General features: G+C 44.6%; 1 protein-coding gene across 1 annotated transcript in view; it reads left to right on the top strand.

The window, feature by feature from the left end:
- FAM184B (family with sequence similarity 184 member B) overlaps positions 1-14,517 on the top strand; it is a gene marked incomplete at its 5' end in the record, with an annotated part of 135,882 nt that overhangs the window by 32,796 nt on the left and 88,569 nt on the right. The window contains one exon of the mRNA XM_079715192.1: positions 13,062-13,814. Coding sequence (XP_079571318.1) covers positions 13,062-13,814 — 753 coding nt within the window. The remainder of the gene's footprint in view (positions 1-13,061; positions 13,815-14,517) is intronic.

Here is a 14,517-nt window from a genome sequence, read left to right as displayed (position 1 = left end):
TTCATTTCTGCTATTAAGTTCAAATGATTTTGTTTGTATCTGTAGTTACAGATTTTGATGCTCCTACCTGGAGTACTTCTCTGTTAAAGTATTTCCTGTGAGAGGTATTAAGATTTCTTTGTATTGATTTTTTAAAGAATTTTTTGTATTGATCTTGTTCACAAAGGAAGTATTGCAACACATATGCATAAGTATTGACCAGGTTGGCTAACCAAGGGAGCTAGCCCTAGTCTTTGTGTTCCAAAAAGCTGTAAACAAGTCATTGGAGCTTCAAAAGATGGTCCCTCGTCTTTTTTTGTTTGTTTTTGTTTTGTTTTTTGGTTTTTTTAAAGCTTTTTAAAAAAAATTTTATTGGAGTATAGTTGATTTACAATGTTGTGTTAGTTTCAGATGTACAGCAAAGTGAATCTGTTATACATATACATATATCCACTCATCTTATGCAGAGGGTGATACTCCCTGGAAGGCAGGCGGGCCTGTATCTGTGAGTGTTGGCCTCAGCTAGTGAGAGGAGGGGCTCTCAGTAAGAGCCTTCTGAAGAGACTGCCCTTACCTTTCAGCTAAGTCTCAGTCTAAACAAGCTTGGGAGACAGTTGAGCTTCAATTACTCAGAAACTTATGCCTCACAGCTCAGTGCCATGTGCAGCTAGGTGCCTAGCAATGGCTGTCTGATGGGTAATGATGAGATTTTCTTTAAAAAAATGAGTGTCTTGGCCTCCATTCCAAGCCCATTTGCTTGCAGGAGCCCAGCCTTGTTTGGGACCTATTTTAACCCATTTCCATAAAGAAAGGAATAGCAATCACAAGACCTCTGCTCTTCCCAGGAGTTTCAGCACCCAAATTCAGGACTTTCTTCTTAAGGTTTAGCTAGTCCTCTGTTCTGACTTGGTGCCAGGAGAGTTGGAGCTGCCTCATGTGTAGGAACATGAGTCAAGCAGTGACCTTGGCCTATCCATGTTCTGGCATCCCAGGATGCTATGCTTCTGAGGTGGGGTGGCATGGACACCCCCCGCCCTGCTCCAGTCATGCCAGCTGGAGAATCCGCTGGACTCTTCCCTCTCCCCTACCCCACACCTAGTGAGTCACTGCCCTGCCACTCTTGCTAATTGGCCGCTCTTGAACCCACACCCCTTCCCATTTCCCCTGCTCTGATTCCAGCTCACCCTGAGCTCATCCCCCTGCCTCCCACAGTTTTCTCCCTGCCCCATCGCATCTGGACTCCACACTGAAGTCAGGACAGTGGTCCCCAAACTTACGAAATGGAGAATGTCTTAGTCAAGATTCTCCAGAGGGACAGGGCCAATAGGATATATATGTAGAAAGAGATTCCTTATGAGAAAGTGTCTCATGTGACTATGGAGCAGAAAGGTCCCACAATTTACCATCTGCAAGTTGGAGACCCATGGGAGCTGGTGGTGCAAATTCCAGTCTGAGTCTAAAGGCCTGAGAACCAGGAGAACCAATGGTGTAAATCCTAATCTGAGGGCAAGAGAAGACTGACATCCCATCTCAAGCTGTCAGAGAGTGAATTCTCCCTGACCCAGGATTTGTTCTATCCAGACCTCCACTGGATATTGGATGAGGCCCACCCACACTGGGGAGGGCAATCTGCCTTACTCAGTTGACAGATTCAAATGTTAATCTCATCCAGAAACACAGACACACCCAGAATAATATTAACCAGATATCTGGGCCCCTTGTGGCCCAGTCAAGTTGACATGTAAAATTAAACATTATGGAGAGTTTTATTCCCTGTAATTTCAGAGAGGTAGAATCTTGTAAGACAAGCTTACTGCATGGCACAGAAGCCACAGTTCCTCGAAGTATGCACCCATATGCTTTTAGAGCCTGAAGCCCTGGGCAGCCAAGTGTTAAAAATGGAGGTCCTGGCCTCTCCCTGCCCCAGCTGTACCACATCAGGATCTCAGGGCAAGGTATGGGAGTCTGCATGATCACCATGTGCTATGTAAACAGGATAAAGTCTAAACTCCTTAACATGGATGCTGGACCCTTGAGTGTCTGCCCCCTGCCCACTTGTCCAGTGCTGGGTCATGCTGTCCTCCCTGTCTTGCCAATGCCCCTCACCAGGCTCTGGCCAGGAGGACTCCCCTTGCATGTCCCCTCCCAGTCCCCCCTATTTCATGCCTTTGTGCTACTTCTTGCTCCTGACACTCCCCCTACCTGTATTTTCTTCCCCTTTCTCTTCACCTGGATGACATTTGCTCATATTTTCATACCCAACTCAAGTCTCCTCTGCACTCTGATGCCTCTCTGCTTGGATAAAGAGATTTTTCATTCATTCAACAAATATTTACAGAGTCCTTTGCACACATCAGGCACTGTTCTGGGATCTAGTAGTGGATGCAACAGACAAAAGAACCTACCTGCATATAACTCATACTCTACAGAGGAAGACCAATAAGCAAATTGAAAAAAAAACAACATGTAAAATATATGATATGTCAGATAAAGGTGACATGGAGAAAAATAAAGCAGGAAAAGTTATGGGGAGAGCAATGATTTGGGGGGTAATCAGCGCAGGTCTCACTGATAAGGTAGCAAATGAGTAGAAACCCAAAGGAGAATGGTCCTCCAGAAAAGGCAACAATATACACGAAGATGAAGTGAGCCAGTGAGTGTGCTTGGCATGATTGAGGCATGGCAAGGACGTCTGTGTGGTTGGAGTGGAGGGAGTGAGAAAGAGAAGCAGATGAGGTGAGCTCAGAAAGGGCCTGGGGAGCCAGAACATGTAAACCCCTTCTGGTTGCCGTAGGCTCTGACATTTTCTGCGTGGTTAGTCATCAGAAGGTTTTGAGCAGTGGGGAGACATGATTTGACTGACTTTTAACAGACTTTAGATGGCAATGTAGAAACAAGGGTTGAGGCCATTGTAATGGTCCAAGTGAGAGGTGTTCATGACTCAGATTAAGGGCAGGATGGGATGGTGAGAAGGGGCGAGATTCAGGATTGGCTGATGGAGTGGATTTAGTATGTCAGAGACAGATTTGAGGCATAGACGGCTCTAAACATTTTTTAACTGTTTTTTTTAATGTGATAAAATATAAATGACAAAATTTACCATTTTTAAGTGTACAGTTAAATGACATTAAGTACATTCACACTGTTGTGCAACTGTCACCACCATCTGTCTCTAGAACTTTTTCATCTTTCCAAACTAAAACTCCCTACTCATGAAACACTGACTCCCCAGAACACTCTCCCCCCATCCCCTGGCAACCACCATTCTACTTTTTATCTCTGTGGATTTTGCTACTCTAGGTACCTTATACAAGTGGGATCATACACCACATTTGTCCATTTGTGACTGGCTTATTTCACTTAGCTTAAGATCTTCAAGGTTCATCCATGTTGTAGCATGTGTCAGAATTTTTTTCTTTTTAAGTCTGAGTAATATATCATTGTGGGTATATACCACATTTTGTTTATCCATTTATCTATCAATGGACACTTGGGTTGTTTCTACCTTTTGGCTAGTGTAAATAATGCTGTGAACATGGGTGTACAAATATCTATTCAAGTTCCCGCTTTCAATTATTGGAATTGAAATTCCAGAAATGGAATTGCTGGATCACATGGTAATTCTATGTTTAATTTTTTGAGGAGCCACCATACCATTTTCCATAGCAGCTGAACCATTTTACATTCCCACTAGCAGTGCACAAGGGTTGCAATTTCTCCACATCCTCATCAACACTTATTTTTTGTTTTTTGATGATCATCATCCTAATGGGCATGAAGTGATATCTCATTGCAGTTTTTTTTAATTTTTAAAAATTTTAAATTTTATATTGGAGTATAGTTGATTAGCAATGTTGTGTTAGTTTCAGGTGTACAACAAAGTGATTCTCATTGCAGTTTTGATTTGCATTTCCCAAATAATTAGTGATATTCAGCATCTTTTCACGTATTTATTGATAGACTCCAAAATTTGACGTAAGCAGCTGGAAGAAGGGGGTTGCTATGGAGCGAGATGGGAAATAATGTGGGAAGAGCAGGTTTTGAAGGAAAAATCCCCAGAATTAAATTTGAGGTGCATGTTAGATAGAGGAGATATTGGTAAGCAACAGGACATGAATCTGACATTCAGGTGACAGGTCCAGCCTGGACACATAAATTTGACAGTCATTAGCAAAAAAAAAAGCATACATAAAATCGTGAAATTGAATGAGATCCCAAGAAAGTGTTTGTAGAGATGCGAAAGTCTGAGGCCCAAGTTCTGAGGCCCTCCTATCTGAAGGATGAGAGATGAGGAAGAACTAGCCAATCAGATGAGAAGGAGTGGTCAGTGGTCAGTAGGAGGGAAGCCAAGTGAAGACAAAGTTTCGAGGAGAAGGAAGTGATTTCTTATTTCAAATGCTGCTGAAAATTTAAACAGATAGATTGAGAATTTTCTGTTGCTTTAGCAACTTGGAGGTCATTAGTGAAACAGTGACTTGTTTTGGTGGATTAGTGAGGTTGAAAGCCTGACTGGAGAGGGTTCAGGAGAGAAGTGGAGGTGAGGAATTAGTGACAATGGGTATAAACAAAGTATTTGAGGAGTTTGCTATAAAGACATGCAGAAAAGTGGGGGATGTGGGATCAAAAGAAAGATTTTGGTTAATGATAAAAATTATAATACACTTATATGTTGATGGGAATGATCCATTAATGATGATGCAGGAAGGAAGGGAGAGAATTACTGGAGCAATGTGATCCTTCCCTGTGACCCTTGTGCCTTTCTCTAGAAGATTTCTAGCAAAGCACCTCAAATACCACTAAATGTACTAATTGGCTTACTTGTCTCTCTCTCTCTTTTCATGTGTTAGTCAGGTTTTCTTGCGATAATGCTTTTTAACAAACAACCCTAAAAATCTCAGCAGCCTACAAGAGCAGTGCTTTATCTCCTGCTTAGGTTGGCTGCTGTACAGATGCTCTCTGCTGGGCTTGGCTGAGCCAAGCTAACTCCAGCCTTTGGGTTGGGGTCCAGCCTGTTCCACGTGTCTCTCATTTTGGAACCCATGTCTACCCTAAATGTACTCTTCTAGAAGCAGAGCAAGCCAAAACACATAAACGCACTTAAAGCCTCTGTTTGTAACAAGTTCACTCTCATTCCATTGGCCAAAGCAAGTCACAGGCAAGCCCAAAAGGAAAGAAACGTAAATGCTGTCCACAGACTGGAAGGGCTATAGCAAGGAAGGAAAAAAAAAAAAAAAAAAAAAGGAAAAACAGGACAATCTACCACATTCTGCTAACCTATAAGCCCTTCAAGAGAATGATCTTATTTGTTCTGTTTTTCTAGTGCCTAGCACCATGCTGAGCGTGTAGTAGATGCTATAAAAATATTGAATGGAAGAATATCACCAGATTTTTTCTAAACAAGCTAATTGTTCTATTTCTTTTAATTTTTGGATCCAAAAGGATTTGGGTTGCAATCCCAGCATCTGCACTTTTTAACATTATTTTATTTATTTTATTATTTATTTTTAACATGTCTTTCGGCAATAATAGTAAAAATAATAGCAGTCAGAATTTCTCGAGTGTTTACTCTGTGCTAGGAATGCTGCTAAGGGTTTTAGGTTCTGTATGTCATTTTAATCTCCAAACAAATCTATGAGGTAGGCATTGATCTCGCCATGTTATAGATGAGGTGACAGAATCAGAGAAGTTCAATAACTCCCTCAAGCTAGAGAGAGGTGGAGCTACAATGTGAACCCAGGTCCAGCAGGATCCAAAGCCTCCTTTTAAGCACCATGCTCTATCATTCCTAGATGTTAAATTAACCCCACCCAATGTAAAGCAGGAAGAAGCATGAGAATGTCCACTTTGTAAAATTGTTAGATTTATTGACAAATAATATGTATATCACCTGGCCCAGAGAAGGTTATACTCTGGGCACTCAATAAATATTATTTCCTGTTTTCCTTTTCCATTTCACTTCTGACTCCTGCTGCCAGACTTAATGGAAACTTTCCTTACGATCTGATGCTCAGAAACCATTCATTATAGCTCTGTTAAACCTACAATACTCAACCTCTAAGACCTTAACAGGCCCGCTGCAGAAATTTTCTCTGAACTCACACCATTAGCAGTGAATTTCTAAAACCCTTGGGAAGACATTGCAACTTGCTTAGTATTTCTCTTGACTCCTGAATTATTCATGTCCCTTGATGGATTCTGAAGTTGGCCTCCTCCTGAGGGAGAAGATTCACAAATAAGGCTTGGGCCAGTCACTTTGAAGTTTCAGTTGAGTAGGTGGTGACTGAAAGAAATCAAGCAGGTGGCAGGGGAAAGGTTGCCAAGTGACCTGCGAGTCATCAGGCCCAGGAGAAGGGTGGGTATGCTCAAAATCTGCTCAACAATTTCAGACTCTGAGGGTGGGGTAGGGTGGGGAGGTAGAGCAGATTGTGTCTCCAAAAAACAAGGGACGTTCCTTTTTGAGGGCATAGTGTGAGAAAAGAGAAGCAAAAAAACATTTAATAAGTACCTACTATGTGCCAACAGCTAAAAGATGTAATCCTATTTGATCCTCAAAAAAAAAACAGGTCTGGGTTATCTCTCTTTTACAGGCAAGAAACTGAGGCTTTAAGAAGTGAAATAACTTAAGCAATTTTTAAAAGATCAGAATTGAGAAGTATATGTATCAAACAGAACTAGTTTGTCTGTGAATGACAGAAAACCCAGTGCAATCCTGTTGGAATCACTGCAGGGCTGGCATGGTCTTCCACTGTGTCAGAGACCCCAGCTCCTCTTATCTTATTGTTCTGCCGACCTTAGCCTGTGGCATCCCCTTCATGGTTCAAGATGAACACTCGAAAATAGAAGATTCATCTCAGAAGAAATAATGACACATCTGCTTATATCCAACTAGGCAAAACTTGGTCACTTAGCTGCTCCAAGTTAGAAGGGAGGCTGAGGAATGTGGCAGTGTGCCCACAGACAAGTTAAGGTTCTATTTCTAAGGACAAAGGACAGAAACAGATATTGGGTCCACCAGCAATCTCTGTTACCAGGAAGTTAAATCTAGGTCTCTCTCACTCCAGAGGACCCCTACTCCACCAGTTCTACTATACTGCCTTCCCTAAGAGGAGTGCCATTGCCACAGAAATCTCCATCAGGCTTAAAGTGCCCTATGGACAACCATAATAGGAACAGCCAGGTCCCATAGGTGCTTACGGTGAGCCAGGCATTATGTGATATGCCATATAGCACTGTCTCATTTAATCCTTCAGTAACCTCACAAAGCAGGAACTTTATTCTCCCCATTGTACAAATGAGGAGACTGAGGCCCAGTGAGATTATATGGCATGCCCAATGTCAAACAGAGAGCAGATAGCATCTGGATCCATATGTTGTATGGCATCCATACAATGGCAAAGAGGATCTGCACTCAGGCAGTGTAGGCTCCAAAGCCTAGTCTTTTACTTGTTATGCTTGTCTGTTTCTTGTGTGTGTGCTCCCACTTCAGGGCCTCTACTCCTGCAGGTCTCTCTTCTGGAATCCTTTTCGTTCAATCCCTTGCCACCCCTTACAAAGTTCTCCTTCAGTCTAACAGGAAACACACTGAGAGTCTGGATCAGGCCAGCCATTGTGCTAAGTGCTTGGGGAACTAAAGAATATATCAGCTGAGGTCCCTATGCTTATGAAGCTCACATTTTACTTTGACATCCAGCATCTAAATGTCCATACTATGATATGAAAGGGCCATAACAACCAAGTGGTTCACAGTGCACTGGAGGACAGATTAATGGGATAAGTTTCTATTATCTGGAGGGAGCTAAAGGACACTTTACACAGGAGGTGAAATTCCTTATGCTTTCCCCCAATTGTTCCAAGTAAAACTCATTTATCTTGAGTTATACCATTTCTTCTGTTTCTTTTCCTTTCTACTAAATCTTCTTATCTGCCTTTCTCTAGTGCCCTCCACGTTACTTTGATCCTGTTTGCCCATCTAGTCATCTGCCTACTCTATCCCTATTCCCTTCACCAGTGGTTTTGGGGAAGAATGGCACACGTTCTTGATCTCCGCTTCGCCACCCTCCATTCTCTCTTTAACCACACCAGTCTGCTTCTGCCCCCAATAGTATACCAAGAATGACCAAATGCTCTGGCTTTTTCCCAGCCTGCAGTTAAAAGTCCAAGTCCTTTTCTCTGGACAGAAGGTAATATTCATTATGTAGTTATTCGGTATCTGGTGTCTCTATGCAATATCTCATGTAGCCCTCAATGTAGCCTTAGGAGGTTGGTGCTATTGTTAATCCAATTTTACTGTTAGGAAACTGAGCTCCAGACGGGTTGAATCACCTGACCCAGGTCACCAGCTAGGAGACAGTGAAGCTAGGACTTCAGCTGAGTTTGGCTGGTTCTGGAGTCCAAGCCCTTAATCATTACTCCTTCAAAAAAAACAGGACAGGGACTTCCCTGGTGGCGTAGTGGTTGAGAGTCCACCTGCCGATGCAGGGGACACGGGGTCGTGGCCTGGTCTGGGAAGATCCCACATGCCACGGAGCGGCTGGGCCCGTGAGCCATGGCTGCTGGGCCTGCGTGTCCGGAGCCTGTGCTCCGCAACGGGAGAGGCCACAACAGTGAGAGGCCCACATACCACAAAACAAACAAACAAACAAACAAAAAAACCAGGAGATAACTATGCTAGGAGAGTAGCAGTGGGCCAACATTTAGGGTCATAGCCCTGAGAAACATGGTAGAAAATTGAATTAGCCCTTGTGGAAAAAAAGAATAGGGAATTACTACGACAACTCAATTAAATAGTATCCGCGTGGAGAGCACAGATGAGGTTGGAAATCTTAAGTACCAGTTAGTATTATTTGACAAGAGCTGAGGTGGGTGGGTTGATCTGGTGTTCATAATATGAAGGATGTGAGGCTAAAGATGAGGTGGGCAGGTGATTTGAAGATGTCAATAAGAAGGTAGTTGACATGATTGGTTGTGGCTTTAAAGGAGAGAAGTTAAGGTAAAAAGAGACTATTGGGCTAGGGGAAGAAGGAGGGCAAGCTCAGAGATCAAGGTTTTGAGAATGAGGAAGTGGAGAGAGTGGAAAAAGATGACACTGACTTGAGAATAGGCAAGATGACCCAACAGAGTAGTGCCAGGAGTGCCCTTGCCACGGGCACAGTTGTGAACATTCACACATGTCTCCATGTTGTTCAGGGAAATGAGTTTGATGCTTTTGAACTGAAGAATTCTAATACAAATTCTTCACATCAGTTTTATGATGCAAAATGGTATCTCTCCCCACCTATGGCTGGGAGAGGAGACACCTCTTTCATCTCTTTCCTAAGATTCTATATTAACTGTGAAGATGAGTTTTTTAAGACCAAGCTCTGGAATTTCATTTGTTGCATTCATAAGCAAAAATTGGACCTCAAGATTACCAACAGGAATGGAAAAAAAGAGTAAGGAAAATTTTATTTAATAACACCGAAGTAAACATATTGATGATCTTCCACAGAGAAACAACTTAATGTCTATCAGCAGGTAATGGAGAAATAATTCATAGCACATCCATATGATGTGGCATAGGAAGCAGCCAAAAATAAAAATGAGGAATCTCTTTATATACAGAAATGGCATAATCTCCAAGATATCTATGAAATAAAAAAAATCATGGTGCATATGAATGTATATGTGTATAAAAAAGGATGGTGACTAAAATATGATATGAATAATAACGTATCATACTTTCCCGGTTATGCCTACATACCCTTGGAGTAACCTTCTAAGGAGGGTCAGGAGATGGTGGGTCTGGCACCTCTAGAAACCCAAAAGTTCTGTAACCAGATCTCAGCCTAAGAGAACAGTTTGGGCAGGTCTTTGGTGGGGATTGTTTGGGGACTTTAATTGCAAGACACCACGAATAAAAGTGTACATGCCAAAGTGCCTTGAGGCTTGAGCCCAGTGTGAGACCCTCTCTGCTACCTCCAGCCTGAAATCTGATCTTGTGTTAATTCAAGGATGTGCCCATGGGGAGCATTTTCACAGACAACGCAGACTCATGAGTGAATGCTGGAAAAAGCTGAAGTCCTTTACACCCTGATCCAGGCGACATGGTTCTCACTCAAATGGGTACAATGCTTGGGTTCTTTCTTCAGTAAGTGCTTTAGTGGCATCAGAATATACTGGATCTCCAATGAAGTTTTCTGTTGTACAGGTATAGTGAATGTAGGAACTGCAGTCCTCAAGATCACCACCACCATCACTCATTTATTTTATCCTCAATGGAATAACCAATGCCAAATTTCATGGAATAAACCTTACAAGGATGTTTTGTTCTTCACCGTAAGAAAACCCCATTTATGTTAAGATTTGATCTGGCACAGCTTGACTCCACTGAAAATAAAAGTCAATCTTTTTTTATCAGTTGGGGTGTCAGGTTGCAGAAAAGTTAATATAGCACACCTGAGACTGCTTACCTTAGAATGGTCTGCTTGCAAAATTGACCCTTGGCTGGCATCTGGGAACGTGGATTCCCAGAGGGTTCCCATCACCCACAGGAATAAGAATATCTCAGCAGGCCTTAACTGTTTGTGCAAACAATGTGATTTATGTGAGCACTTACTTTCCTTCTGGGAGTCTGGAATTTTGGTAATGCCGAGAAGAAGTTGTCTACCCGACTAGCCCCCAGTAAAAACCTTGCTAAGTCTTCAATGAGCTCCTTTGGTAGGCAGTATTTCACATGTGTTGTCACACCCCCTTGCTGGGGAAAATAAGCAAGTCCTGTGTGACTCCACTTGTGGAGGATTCTTGCAAGCTTTCACCTTGTTTCCTCCAGACTCCCCGCTGACCTCCACCACTGCCAAGCTCGTTTTCCGCTTGCTGATTTTGCTTTGTATCCTTTCTCTATAATTAATCATAGCCATGAGGATGACTGTATGCTGAGTCCTGTGAGTTCTCCCAGGGTGATCATAGCTGTTGTAACAAATAAATGTCAAGACTTCAGAGGCTCAACACAATAGTTTATTTCTTGTTCGTGTAGAGATCAAGGCCAGTGCTCCTGGTGGGCAGGTTGGCCTTCTACTCAGTCACTGAGGACCCAGGCACCTTCTATCTTTCACTCCACAATAAGTTTGCAGTTGGAAAAAGAGACGGGAAAGGACATGCCACCTTCTTAACCCTCCCCTTAACCCTAACCCCAGCGTTGGCCCTCAGATGATGCACATCCACCTCTGGCCACATTCCATTGGCAATCACTAGTCATATGGTCCCATCTAGATGCAAGGGGACTAGGAAATGTGGTCTCTGCTTGGTGGCTGTTCCTCTGCAGCAACTCTGTGGAAAGAAAGCATGAATCTTTGATGACCAGCAACAGTACCGTAATAGATACTTATTACGAACCTGTTGTGTGCTCAACTTCATACCAAGTGCTATGATACAACACAAAGAAGTCATATTGTTCTTACCCACATGAAAGATGACATGTAAAAGGAAACGGGTCACCCCCAAGGATGAGGAGACAAGGCTCCCTTTTTCTGGGAGGTCGTCTTTTCTACTAGACCCTGCCTCTGTGTTTCCCTAGTAAGTGGCGCTGATCCCTCTCATAGCACTTAGTGCGTTGAAACTGACCATATTCTTGTCAGACTCTCCTGACGAATTATAATATTTTTGAGGTTGCAATGTCAGTTGCCTTATTTTTTTTATTTATTTATTTATTTTTGCGGTACGCGGGCCTCTCACTGTTGCGGCCACTCCCGTTGCAGAGCACAGGCTCCGGACGCGCAGGCTCAGCGGCCATGGCTCACGGGCCCAGCCACTCCGCAGCATGTGGGATCTTCCTGGATTGGGGCACGAACCCGTGTCCCCTGCCTCGGCAGGTGGACTCTCAACCACTGCGCCACCAGGGAAGTCCTCAGTTGCCTTATTGATCAGCACATATTCCTAGTGCTCAGCACAGAACATGGTACATCTGAGATATTCAGTAAATGCATAAATGAATGAATGTTCAAGTGGGACAGTGAGATACAGTGCAGTACCATGCTGTGAGCACAGGTTATTCAAATCTTCTTATCCCTTGTGACCTTGAAAAAGTTGCTTAATTTCTCTGAACCTCAATGTTTCACTCTTAGAATGGGGAGAAAAATACCAATTTAGCAGGGCTGCCATGAGGATTTTCTGAGATTCTGAATGTGTATTCAGCACCTAGCCCTGCAGTTATGGAGAACAGTTTTTCACCATGGAGTACGATGTTAGCTGTGGGTTTTTTATAGATGCCCTTTATTGGGTTGAGGGAGTTCCCTTCTCTTTCTAGTTTGGTCAGTGTTTTTGTTATGAAGAGGTATTGGATTTTGTCAAATGGTTTTCCTGTGTCTGTTGAAACAATCTTGTGGATTTTGTCCTTTATGTTATTCACGTGGTGTGTCACATTGATTTTTTTTTCTTTACTATTTTCGGTTTTCTGTTTATTCTCTGTCTTTTTTTTTTTAATTGAGGCATAGTTGCTTTACAATGTTGTGTTAGTTTCTGCTGTACAGTGAAGTGAATCAGCTATATGTATACCTATATCCCCTCCCTCTTGGACTCCCTCCTTCTCTGCCCGCCCCCCGCCCCCATCCCACCCATCTAGGTCGTCAGAGAGCACAGAGCTGAGCTCCCTGTGCTATACGGCAGGTTCCCACTAGCTAACTATTTTACACATAGTAGTGTATATATGTTAATCCCATTCTAAGATGTTAAATCAACTTTGCACTCTTGGGATAAATCCCACTTGGTCATGGTGTGTAATCCTTTTTTTACATTGCTGGATTCTATTTTCTAGTGTTTTGTTGTATTTTGTTTTGGTTTGGTTTTGAGGGGCTCTTTTTGCGTCCCAGATTGTTTCAGACCCTGCACTGGATTCCCATGGTGCTTCCCAGAGGTCCCAATGGAACGCCTTACCGGTTTCTCCTGGGGACAGTTTCTAATAAATCAATTCCACTCAAATCCTCTTCTCAGGTTCACCTCATGGGGATCAGCCTACGTCACCGCCAGGGTTACGGCCCTCTCTGGTCACGTGGCCCCTCAATGACACCCACGCCCCTCCCACTAACCCGGCTCTGCGAATTCTCCCGCAGGTGATCTATACCCTCAACACCCGCCAGGAGGAGGCCGAGGCGGGCGTGGAGGCGCTGCGTGAGGCCCACCAGGAGGAGCTGCGGAAGGCGGTGGCCGAGACGGAGGTCAGGCTCCTGCAGGCGCAGGGCCGCGCGGGCGAGGAGGCCCTGAGGCAGCGCGTCCAGGCCCTGGAGAGCGCCCTGGAGCTGCAGAAGCGGCTGACGCAGGAGGCGCTGGCCCGGTCGGCCGCGTGCAGGCTGGAGACCCAGGAGAGGGAACTGAGGGTGGAGGCCGAGCACGCCGAGCGGGTGCTCACCCTCTCCAAGGAGATGCTGGAGCTCAAGGCCGACTACGAGAAGAGGCTCCGGCACCTGAGCGGCCACGAGGCGCCCCGGTGGGGCCGGCTCGCCCAGGAGGGTCCCGAGCCCCAGGCCGAGCTGGGCTGCGGCCCCGAAATGCGGGAGGTCCTGCTGGAAGTGGAGCGGCTGCGAGCGGAGAACCAGCAGCTGAGCAAGGACTATGCTCGGAAGGCTGAGGAGCTGCAGGCCACGTACGAGCGGGAGAACGAGGCCGTCCGGCAGGCCATGCAGCAGTCGGTGAGCGAAGCCCTGTGGCAGTGGCAGGAGAAGGAGACCGACCTCCGGAAGAACTTCCAGGCGCAGGAGGCGGCCCTGCAGGCCCAGGTCCGGAAGCTAGAAGGGGATCTGGAGCACAGAGGCCGCAAGATAAGTGACCTGAAGAAGTACGCCCAGAAGCTGAAGGACCGCATTCAGGTAAAGCAGGAACTCTTCCTACCTTCCAAATGGGAGACTAAGCATGGCCCCTAGTGTCGAACACCTACCGTGTGTCACGCACTGCGCGAAGCCCTTGACTTCCGCCAGAGCGAGCATTATTACCTCCATGGAGTTCAGCTACATTCATTCAGCAAGTAGGTATGGAACACCTACTATGTGCCAGGCCGGGGCTGTGGGCAGGAGACACACGGTGAGCCGGCCTTGATCCCTGTCCTCTGAGAGCTGAGAGACTTAGAATTTAGAGATGAGAAGATAAAACTAAAATTGAGAAGCTTAAGGATGGGCCTAGCTGGGCACACAGCTACAAAGTGTTTGAACTCAATTCAGCCTAATTCTAAAGCCCCCACTCACTCCATAACAACTTGCTCTCCTAACATCCTTGGGGCTTTGTATTTGTGGAAAGCCAGACCATTGACAAGTCAGTTACATGAGGCCCACAGACTCACAGAGCCCCATCTCTAAAAGTAACAGCAGCTAGTATCCTTCATACTCCCTGAGCATTTTTTTTTCTGCCCCAGACACTTTATCTCATTTGATCCTCACTACAGAAAGGTTAAATAACTTGCCAAAAGTCACACAGCCAATCAGAGGATGAGTAGGGATTTGATGAACCCTGAGCCATTGAATTCCAGAGATTAAAGGCATATGCTGTGCACTTACCACTTTTCAGATCTGATGTACA

Source organism: Hyperoodon ampullatus (assembly GCF_949752795.1).
Source record: "Hyperoodon ampullatus genome assembly, chromosome: 1".
In the NCBI taxonomy this organism is placed as follows: domain Eukaryota; kingdom Metazoa; phylum Chordata; class Mammalia; order Artiodactyla; family Ziphiidae; genus Hyperoodon; species Hyperoodon ampullatus.
Note: the sequence above shows the minus strand (reverse complement) of the source record. Positions and strands in the feature narration are given on the sequence as shown.